The sequence below is a fragment of the Meles meles genome, chromosome 18, assembly GCF_922984935.1.
Source record: "Meles meles chromosome 18, mMelMel3.1 paternal haplotype, whole genome shotgun sequence".
Lineage (NCBI taxonomy): Eukaryota > Metazoa > Chordata > Mammalia > Carnivora > Mustelidae > Meles > Meles meles.
The window spans coordinates 41,090,649-41,102,469 of NC_060083.1; the positions used below are offsets into that span (position 1 = coordinate 41,090,649).

At 41.9% G+C, this 11,821-nt stretch overlaps 1 protein-coding gene across 1 annotated transcript in view; it reads right to left on the reverse strand.

Annotated features, from left to right (window-relative positions):
• The window catches only part of NPEPPS (aminopeptidase puromycin sensitive), an 84,220-nt gene extending 77,789 nt beyond the window's left edge, over positions 1-6,431 (reverse strand). Inside the window, exon 1 of the mRNA XM_045984803.1 lies at positions 6,071-6,431. Coding sequence (XP_045840759.1) covers positions 6,071-6,331 — 261 coding nt within the window. The 5' untranslated portion in view covers positions 6,332-6,431. The remainder of the gene's footprint in view (positions 1-6,070) is intronic.
• Positions 6,432-11,821: the final 5,390 nt, after the last annotated feature.

Genomic DNA, 11,821 nt, shown 5'->3' on the forward strand with positions numbered 1-11,821 from the left:
AAGCATATTTTCATCCAACATCTACAGTGAATTTAATGGTAACCAAGCAGTTAATCTTCCAATGTCAAGATAGCTGTACAACACTACATATGCCAATTGACATTCACCTCACTACTACTTAACATTCTAAGGGAAAGAGTTTGCATACTTTGGAAAGGCACAAGCTACAACATCCATTTATAAGTACATTCTAATTCCTCCTGTATTTAGGGGAAACCCACCTGTTTATATACTGAATTAAGCTGCTTGTTGAATAGCTATTTTTTTTTTTTCCAAGATGCTGCCATTTCCGGAGGATGGAAAGGAAGAACCAAAGGAACAAAAATATTTATCTTAGTAATAGAACGCTACTCAAATTTTAAAAATCTCACAGTATACTCTGCCTCATCTTAGCCATGTCCTTTAAACAGGATAGAAAGTGTTTGTTTTAGTACTTAGTACCTGATTCACAGTAATCAGTTAATAGATATTGTTATTAAGACACACGCACAGAGGGCCATGTGGCTACCTCAGGCGGTAAAGCATGCAACTCTTGATCTCAGGGTTGTGAGTTCAAGCCCCACACTGGGCACAGAGTTTACTTAAAAAAAAAAAAAAAAAGGCATAAACAGAGACCAAGATTAAACGTGCTATAATCATAAAGATGTTCCTCCAAATATCATCTAACAGCATTCACCTAACAGTTTATAAAGTGTCTACCAGAATGACAGAAAATTTAAAAGCTTTGTGCTACATTATATAGTACTTTGGATGTCAGCATACATGTACAGATTTTAAATACCTACATAGATTTAAGTGCTTCAGTACCACACTGTAACACTGCTCTTTTTGATGTTTTCCCCATAACAGCACTGACCTGATGATTCAATACATGAATTCTCACATCCTAACATCACCGTTAGTGATATTTTCCACTACCAAAAATACAGGTAATAATTCAAAGGAATTTCAGCATTAAGATCTTCACAGTTTGCAAGCTTAAAATAGAAGCAAAATGTTGAAGTAGGCATATATACGGTGTAGATAACAAGCTCACTTTCAACTTCTCCATTTGATGCTCCGAAAGAATGGAACACAGTGTTTCCTTTCCTTGTTTCAAACCCAGGGTTAAGTCCTCTAGGAGCCCCATACAGACTGCACTGCAACTCAACCAAACACCAAGTAATGGCTCTATTGAAGAGGCAGCTTGACCACTGGTAACAGTTTCACAATGGAAGTTTCCTATGAGTTAGGAAGGCAGTTTGTGAGATTTTTTTTTTTTTTTCCCTGAATGAGGCTTTATTATGATCACTCAGAAATACATCTTACATGTACTATAAGACCCAAGAAGCTTTTCTGTGATTACCAAAGCCCTCAGATTTTAGTAAAACGAAATCTTCAGTCTGAAGCCTGAGTCACTTTCCCTTACAAGCAATTTCATCGTTAAAATTTTGAAATAATCATTGCCTTTGTGGAATAGGGCTGTAATTTCTAGAGACAATAAGGAGCAATTAATTAGTAAACAAAAACTGAGCCAAGTTTTCTAACAAAAGAGACATTGAAAAGAGCAAGATGCAGAAAGTCAAATGTAGCACCCCAAATGTAAAAATGTTAAACATACAGAACACTGCTATTTATTGTTTATGGCTACTTACATACACAATAAAACTACATATACAGGCATAATACTCACCTACCTAGAGAGAAGTTACCTCTGGGAGTGGGGGTAGGAAGAGATGGAAATGGACTTTAGTGGTATCTGTGACATTTTATTTCCCAAAAAACATCAGGCGCAGTCTGAAGCAAATGGGGGAAAACGTTAATATATGCTAAGTCTGTGTGGTGGGTTACTTTTCTGTATTTCTAAAGTATTTCCTAATTTAAAGTAAAATTTTAAAGTGATTTCAAGTGGCCAAATAAACTAAGAGCTACATACTTAAATGATGTTCAAAACTGTATCTACAAGATCTGGAGAATTAATCTCAGTTAATAAGAGAGCTATCAGAAGACTCAGTCCTTTGCCACTGACTCACATACAGATTAGAATAAGATCTACTTCACAATAAGAACAGGCTCATTTATGTAGCAAAGTTCAGAGAAGTTTCATAATTTACTACTCAAGATCACATTTGTCCAGGTTGTATTGTTGGACAATATCAATTATCTAGAACCAGGAAGTTTAAAAAAAAAAAAAAAAAAGGCCCTGTTTAAAAGCCAGAATAGATGATACAAAGTCCATTACAATAAAGCTCATTCCCTTCACTCAGAAGGGAGTCCATCAAACCCACACTTAGAAATTTCTTTTTAAGGTCACACAAGCTTTTTTCTGGTTACTGAGACCTCTTCAGATCAAGCTCAGTAAGATAGAAGCGGGAATAAATTGCACAATAGGCAGCAACAAAGCACAATAAGCAGCAAGAAGCAATCACCCAACAGTAAGAAAAACAAACAAATATGAAACTAACAAATTATAGTACCCAGTTTGGGGTAATCTGTGGTTATAGGTATCAATGACAGATATCCAGAATGATGTCCAGTATTTTTAAAAAGAAGAAAAGAAACAAGCCTCAATTATAAGGAACTAGAGTTTAAAAAAATAATACATTTTTGGAATATTTCTCCATCCAAATCAGTAAATATTTTTTAAAGCCTAAGTGCCTCAAAGGGTAAGATTCATTTATCTGGAAAATTCACTGTAAAATTCATTGCCAGATGATAGTAGATAAAGCTTAACATATAAAAGCTTCTTATATTGAGGTGTTTCATCATACATACATTTCAAGAAACAGTAGAAGATCTAAACAAGTTCAATTTCTTATCACCAATCTTTTAAATTTAATTTCTTAAGACCATGTAGTGATCTAGCAAAATGTGACACAAATTATTAATTTTACCACTTCTTTAAGTAATAAAAAAAACAACCAAAATGACTGCATAGAAAATATTCAAGGGGTACCTAGGTGGCTCAGTCAGTTAAGCATGGGTTTTTGATTTCTGCTCAAGTTGTGATCTTGGGGTCAGGAGATCGACCCCATGTGGGGCTCCATGCTCAGTGCAGAATCTGCTCGTTTCTCTCTCCCACTCCCTCTAACCCTGCACACTTACACTACCCACTCTCCGATAAACAAATAAATCTTTAAAAAAAAAAAAAAAGAAAATATGCAAAATTGGGGCAGAAAATTCCATAACACGGGATTGACAATAACATCCATTTAGGTGCCAAGTTTTAGCCTGCCAAACAAACTACTATATCTGTAACTCTCCTCTAAGTGCCAATTTAGTCATCACCAACATGAATATTTTGTTGGCAAAGGCCAGGGATTGTCTACTATATCCTGACTTCTGGCCTTGAAGGATGAAGTTAATTTCTTTGGCACAGGTTAAATATTTCCATAAGAGAAAGTCCAATTACTGTATAAACCACAATGCACTCATAACAAGGCATTGCAGCCACTCACATAAACATCTTATCTATTTTTTTTTATTAATTATCCACAAAGCAAGAGAGTCAGAATTCAAAATAGCTACAAAAACCCACTGCTCTCCTTATGTAAAGGGGGGAGTGCACGGGAGGGGTGACAATGTCCCATTTCTCTAGGCCCATGGTAGCACTTTTGCAAAACCTGCTGACCCAGACCACACACACTTATGTAAAAGACAACTACTTATAAAGTCAGTGCACACTGACTAATTTCTTCACCTTTCCCAGGAGTCCACACCCCAGACCAGGTTAAAAATCCACTAAGTTTCTAATATGTAACCTGTACAAATACTCTGGGCTTATCATAAAATTTTGCAACTCAAGCAACCAAGTAACTTGTATACTTTGTGTAATATGATTCCAACTGTTAGGAAACTGACCCAATACCAGTTATAAATCTAGATTTCTAGAGATACAATCCTGTCCACATTTTTTGATTTCCACAATAAGATACCTTATAACACCACAGTTTAGATTTACTGCTCCAATCCATGGATCTCAAAAATATGAATATATGCTTTTTTACTAATGTCAACTTTTCACCAACATGAATTCCTTTATTCTCCCAAAGGTGGCAATGTGTAAAATTAAAAAGTCCAATCATTCTTTAATAAAACCTGTTAGAATTCACTCTACTACCATCTTTCATTTGTGTTGCCCTCTAGCCTGAAAAGAATTTCTGAAAACAACTGCTTTGAAAAGCTCCTGTTACTAAAAAAGATTTATTTCCTCACACCAAATTAACAATTCCCTGTTCATGTCTAGTACATTACCATGTGCTTCCTCAATGGCCCAAAGCAGCCTTCCACATATTTTGGAAAAACAAGGAAAAAGGGGGGAAGGAGAAGCATGTCATTGCCTCTTGCTCTGTCCTAACACTTAAATAAAACCGTCACTTCTTAATAATCACTTAAAAATCTTTATTGACATTTCTTTTTCCTGAAATTTTTCCTTAAATAGGTATCTCTCAAAATTATGAACCGGTGACACCAGCTAATGAGGTAAAGAAATAAATGATTTTTTTTTCCCATCTTAGTCTTTTCACATAATGCGAACTCATTCATCAGAGGTCCTTCTTCCCCAAGGTTTGCCAAGTCACAAGACACACTACTGTTTACAATCCTCCCATCTGCCCCCTGCCAATATATATCAAACACTCTAGTCACTTGGCTTAAACAAACAGTCTCCCAAATAACCCTCTCAAATCCCAATTTAGACTGAAGATACACTCATTCTGATTCATATTCTTAATGGAAAATTTTTAAATCACTTGACTTTCCAAGGGGTAAGTTTTGCCTTTTGATGCAGCCGGACCCTAGGGCCCTCCTGTTTTTCACACAAGCACTCCATATATGACAGTATACTTTTTAATTCTACACTTTCAGACATATTTTCAATCTGAGCACTCAGCTTTCAAAGACAACTTCAAACTTTCAGTTCATCCCAACACTATACATTTCTTTCATTTTTACTGCTATAGCCACCCTGTTCTTTAAGGTTGAGGCCTAATAGTTTTTCCTCTCTGACTACAGTAGAGAAAGACACAATATATTTACCACTCTTCTCTTTTAAAATAACTACTAAATAGTTCCCATTTTTCATCGGACTTCACATAATACATCATATAACAAGGTATGTCACAAATGTCTATTGTCTGGGAATTTGTAGGGCATCAGTACTAATAGTCTCCGAAATCAATACTTCAGATAATGTTGGGGGGGGGGGGAGCATGATTCACCAAAAACTGCAATGAAGAGTAATGGAATATTTTCAACAGTGGTATGCTAAAACTAGCAGCTTCTTCCAGAGAAGAGTACTGCTAAGCAACCATCGCTCTAACAATAAATCCACCTGCTTCACAGGCGGCAAAGCCAGGAAGAGGGGAGGAAAAGCGGAGATGGGGTCCTCCTTCAGCTTCTCTAGAGGTTAGGAGAGAACAAAGTCACTGCTGCACTGTCACTTGAGGGGAAGGGGGAGGGGGCGGATCATCTTGGAAACCCAGCCCCTGGGCCGGAGCAGGCGGGGAGAACTCAGCAAGGCTGCCTGGGATTAGCATTCTCCTTCTCACTCTCTCCCCCCTTCTAGAATCTCCCCTCCTCGCTAACGCGCGGCGGCCGGAGTCCCAGATGACCGCCCCCTTCCAATGTGTCCTCCGTGGGGCGTAGGGAGAACCAGAGAAAAGAACTGAGTCAGGAGGCTGAGACAAGAGCGGGGACTCCGATGACCACTCTGGCCTCCTCTTACAGCCTCCAGCCTCGCCCAGAACACTACCAAGCCCGGAAGGGCCGGGGGTCGGGGAGGGGAAGCCCCGCACAGGTGTGCTAGCCGGGTCTGGGGGGATGGGGGGCCCTCGGGCAGGGCCCGCCAGCTCCCTCGCTGCTCCCCGCAGCGCGGCCCGGGGCCCCAGCCCAGCAGGGCAGAGCACATCGGCCCGGGCGCCCCGCGGCAGCCCCAGAGGGGCGCGCCGGTCCCCGAGCCGGCCTCACCAACCCCAGGCCCTCAGCGCCCAGGCCGGCCCGCCCGCCCGCCCTCCGGCACGGGCCCCCAGCCCAGCCCGCGGCCTAACTGCTTGCCCCGCAGCTCGCCCCCGGCGCCCGAGGGTCGCCGTACCTGGGCGGCGGCCTCCAGCTTGCCCTCGAAGGTGAAGTCCAGCAAGTCAGGCTTGAGGCAAAGGCTGTAGTTGATGGGAGAGACATCGGCAGGCAGCCGCTCGAAGGGCCTCTTCTCCGGCATCGCGGCGAGGCCCAGGCTGTGGAGGCGGCGGCGGCGGCGAGAAGAGCGGCTGAGGAGGAGAAGGAGGAGGGGAGGAGGCGGAGGGCCGAGGAAGAGCAGGCGGCGAGCGAGGGAGGGGGCGGCGGCTGCCAGCCACATCCACCGAGCGCGGGCGACCGCCTGAGGAGAGCGACCGGGGAGCCTGGGGGGGTAGGGGGGCGGGGGCGGGGGAGAGACCCAGCCAGAGCGCTCGGGGCCGGGAGGGAGGCAGTGCGGGCGGGCTGGCTGCCTACGGGGAAGGGGGCGGAGGGGAGGGCAGGGGAGGAGGGCCTGCAGGGAGGGAAGGAGGCGGTGGCGGCGGCAGCTGCGTGCGCGGCCCCGCCGGCCGGGCGCGCCCCCGCCGGTGTGTGCGCGCGCGCCGAGATTGGGGGCGGAGCGGTGAGGGCGCGGCCGGCTTGGGGAGAGGGTGCGGGGTTGCGGGCGCGTGCTGGGAGCGGGAGGCGGCTCGGTGCGCTGCACCTGTCCGCGCCACTGGGGAGTGCCGACTAGTGGCGGGCGGGAAGGAGCCCTGAAGGGTTTGAGAAAGCGAGGGAAGGCGTGTGAGGACCCCCTCCCACCCCCAGCAGTATTTGGAAGTTGAAGCCTGTGCAACTGGCCGGTACGAGTCAGGGTAAAATGTTAAAATATCAATTCAGAGCGAAACCCCACATTGGATTTTTACTTCCAGATCAGCAGAAAGCCCTGACTGGAGACTCTTTGGCAGTAATTTTTCCTATTTTAAGTAGCAACTTCAAGAGATGGTTATGAAAAATTTGTCAGAAAACCTTTAATAATCCAGGTTACTTAAACCAATGCAATCTGGACCTTTGAGGTAGTGATTTCAGAAGTTAGAAGATTTTTGTTTCCATAATTTAATGTTCAAAATGAGGTATGCTTCACCTTTTTCCCGTTACATCTTTATTTCTGCTTTTTTGAACTAAAAGAACTTTACCAATTATGGCCTTTTTAAACTAGCTGTGGTTCCTTTCGTCAGTGCTATAGGTAACTCACAAGTTGGGGTTATATACATTTTAACATAAATGTATTCTAATTATATATAAATATGTATTACATATTTATATTTCTTAAAGTGTCAAGGGCAAGAGATTTATCCATAATCCCCGTATTCCTTTATAGACCTTCTCATGTAGAACCTTTGAATTTCCAAAACTCAATGCTGAATGATATACTGGACCAGCACTGTACAATAGAAATACAATCAAGCCAACCAAGTAACTTTAAATTTTCTAGTACAACATAAAAAAAAGGAAACAAGTGAAATTGATACATCATATTTAATGTAACATATCCAAAGTATCATTTCAACATGCAATCAAATGAAAAATAATGAGTTTTTTTTTCCGTACGGAGGCTCTGAAATCTAGTGTGTATTTTTTTTTTTTAATTCCAGTGTGTATTTTACATTCATAGCACATCTCAATTCTGACTAGCCACATTTCTGGTGCTCAGTTGCCATGTGAGACCAGCGGCTGTTGTCTTGGACACTGGGCCTCCCTTCTAGTCCTCTGAATTCTGCATACCTCTTTAGGACACACTGAACAACTGCAATCCTTTCAAACTAAAATGTGAGATGGGGCCTTTTGTTACATGCAGACCACTTCTAGGTCATAGAAATAAGAAGAATATTAATAATATGTAAATCAAATTAATATTTGAATAATAATGTATTGAGTGCTTACTAGACACTTTTCATATTTTAATTCATTTAATCCTTTCAACAGCTCTTTTAGGCAGACACCATTATTCCCATTTTACAGATGAGAAAACAAGCACACATAGATTCAGTGACTTGCCCAGGATCATACAGCTACTAAATGACAGAGCTGGGCATCAGGGCCCAGCCTTTTTTTTTTTTTTTCCCTCTCCCGAAAAATTTTGCAGCAGCTTCCCTATTTTTCTCTCAGTTTTGTTTTATTCCAGTCCATTCCAGTATCTCGGCTTCTTACAGAGTTATTCTCATTATACAAGCACCCATAAGGCTCCCTCTTGTCTGTTAAAGCGTATTTGATTTATAACCATTTAAGGCACTCCGTAAACTGTCCTTAGACTTTTTTTTTTTTTTACCCTTTAACATTGATTGTCCCATCTTAGAAAGCTAATCTGTTTGCCATTAGGTCCTTACAGTTTGCTCATTTTCTCTTCTCTACCGTTGTCGTGTATTATTGCTGGAAAGACCTCCTTATCCTCTTGGTCACCCCCAATCCCCTTCCTTCAAAACTCACCTTTTCCAGAAAGTCCTCATTGACTAACTCTACTCAGCTCCAATCCTTTCCTGTCGGCTCCCAAGTACTGGTTTTGGCTGATTTATTTGTACTTGTTCTGTAATTATACTTTTTTAAAAAAGATTTTATCTATTTGTTTGACAGAGAGAGAACGAAAGCACAAGCTGGGGAAGTAGAAGGCAGAAGGAGAAGGAAAAGCTGGCTCCCTGCTGAGCAGGGAGCTCCATATGGGGTTTGATCCCAGGACCCTGGGATCATGACCAGAGCTGGAGGGAGACACTTAACCGACTGAGCCACCCGGGTGCCCTCCCCCATAATTATACTTTTAATTTGTTTTATATGGATATCTTTTTAAGACATACTTCTCATTCCTTTATAACTGTCGGAAGAGAGCCCTGATCAAAGTACATCTCAGTTATTGACCCAGCTAACCCACTGACCAAGAGAATATTTTACCCAGTCTGCAGCCTTTCCTTTATGTACATGGTGTGTGTCCCACAGAGAAATTATGTGAACCTAAGACTAGGGGTAACCTTTTTTTTTTTTTAAATAAAATCCCAAAAATGATTTAAAAAACAAAAACCTAGGGGCACCTGCCTGATTCAGTCAGTAGAGCATGCAACTCTCAATCTCAGGGTTGTGAGTTCAAGCCCTCCCTTGGTCAAGGAGCCTACTTAAAAAAAAAAAAAAAAAAAAAATCACAAAGGCCATAGACTTCATAACAGCAGTAGATGTCTCCCTGCTGGGGAAAAAAGGAACTTACTTGGCCCTATCCCTAGTCCCATGACCCAGGACTTTCCAGTGCAGCAAGTCAGGAATGGACCCAGAACTACTACCTATAGATTTGGATTGGGGAACGGAAGATTGTAGACAGTTCTCATAAAGAAGACTGGCTAGTGATCAGATATGCTCCAGGCAGTCTTTTCTGGAATAACTGAAATGAAGAACACAGGTCTCTTGGAAATTCATTTCCCTCCATGATGCTTCAAAAGGAGGTGGGGGTGGGGGTGCAGTGTGCACCCTCACCGGGTGGCACAGTCATTTAAGGACTGGCTCAGGTCATGATCTCAGGGTCATGAGATAGAGCCCCAAGTCAGCTTAAGAGTCTGCTTGAGAGACTCTCCCTCCGCCCCTCTCCTATGTGTGCATGCATGCATGCTCTCGCTCTCTCTCTCTCTCAAATAAGTAAGTCTTTAAAATAAAAAAGGAGGGCGCCTGGGTGGCTCAGTGGCTTAAAGCCTCTGCCTTCGGCTCCGGTCATGATCCCAGGGTCCTGGAACCGAGCCCAACATCAGGCTCTCTGCTCAGCAGGGAGCCTGCTCCCCTCCACCCCCACCCCCACCCCCGCCTCTCTGCCTATTTGTGATCTCTGTCTGGCAAATAAATAAAATCTTTTAAAAATAAAATAAAAAAGGAATGGGGGGGGATTGAGTAATGTCTCAAGGTCATTAGTCTTACTTCTAACATATTTCTAGGTTTCTCTGTTTCACGGAGCCCTTGAAAATCTAAATTCAAAATCCTATGCAAATTGCATACTTCAATAAAAAGTTAAGAAAGTAAAAACTAGTTAAAGTCATTCTAGGGTCACCTGACTGGCTCAATCAGTAGAGCATGTGACTCTTGATCTCAGGGTTGTGAGTTGGAGCCCCACGTTGGGTATAGAGATTACTTAAATAAAGAAATCTTTAAAAAATGAAGTCTTTCTAATCTTAGGTACTTTTGTTTTTAGGTTTTAGGCACTAACTAGTCTCAGAGTCTGAGGACATAGTCCCAATCTTACCACTGACTTTATCTATGGCCTAGAACAAATCTTATAATTTCCTTTCTGTGCTTTCCCCATTTGTAAATCAGTTAAGTGCATAATGCATACTTTCCTCAAAAAAAAAAATTATGTGACCTGTAGTTCAGGAATTTCTAAAAGAAGGCTTTCATGTTCTTAGTGTCAGAATGGGCTTCATAGCAGGAGTGCTAGATAAAGAGTTGGAATAAAGGATATGTAGAACAAATGTAAATCGTTGAAAGAGATGTTTTGAAGCAAAGAGAATATAAAGGAATTGGGACAGGAAGCCAAAATATTCAGGGAGGAGGGAAGCACATCCTGGCTGTGGAACACCGAAAGGGGAAGAGAAAGATGTGGACGAATTTGGGAGACCATTACAAAACCCACCATATTAGACCAAAACTAAGCATAGCTGTTAATATATAGCCTCCCTGACTTAGAAATTATGGCCTTCAATGTCAGTTTCAAGCATGGAAATTATAACTGTAACTTCACTAATGTGAGTCTTACCTGCAGACGATAGTGAGGGGGATTCCAAAAACCCGGAACACAGAAAGCTAGAAAGCAATCCATAGGAGGGTGATGCCATGAGATCCCAGCTTTGACTCTTTGTAACTTAAAATGGCTGTTGGAATGACTGTTGGAAAAGTAGAGAGCAGATGGAATGTTGCCTACCCCTCCTGTGTTTTCCATGAAGGGAAAGCAGATTAATTCCATATGTTTTAAAATGTACACTGTATTTTAAAAAGTGAATATGATACTGATGGATACTATATATAACAGTAATATGTGTGTGTGTGTGTGTGTGTCTGCATATGGATCTAAATACAGCTGATTTTTTTTTTTTAAGATTTTACTTATTTATTTGAGAGAGAGAGAGAACATGAGAGAGGAGAGGTCAGCAGGAGAAACAGACTCCCCACTGAGCAGGGAGCACGATGTGGGACTTGATCCCAAAACTCCAGGATCATGACCCCAGCCAAAGGCAGTCGCTCAACCAACTGAGCCACCCAGGCGCCCCTAAATACAGCTGACTCTTGAACAACGCAGGGACTGAGCCACAGACTCCTGTGAGTTACAAATCTGCATGTAACTTTCAACTCCCCCCAAACTTAACTACTAATAGCCTACCATTGACTGGAAGCCTTACTGATACCAAAGTTGATCAACATGTATTTTGCCTGTTGTGTATATTACATACTACAGTTTTACACTAAAGCTAGAGAAAAGGAAATGTTAAGAAAATCATAAGGAAGAGAAAATACACTTACAGTACTGTATTTATCAGGAAAAAAAATCCATGTATAAGTGTACCCACATAGTTCAAACCTGTGTTGTTCAAGGGTCAACTATACACATGTCGGTGGCAAGAGGACATTATGTCCATCCAAATGTGGCCAAAAAAAAAAAAAAAAAAAAAAAGGTCCTCAGAGTCAGAAAGAGTTCTATTTCTCTTGGTATCTTTCCATCAGGAAGTTGAAAAAGTCATACATTTCCACCTACCTTACTTCTTTCCTAGCTCCGCCCAGCTTTTTTTTCCCCCCAGTACTTCTACTTCCTTTTCCCCAAGCACTACTCCAGGATTAG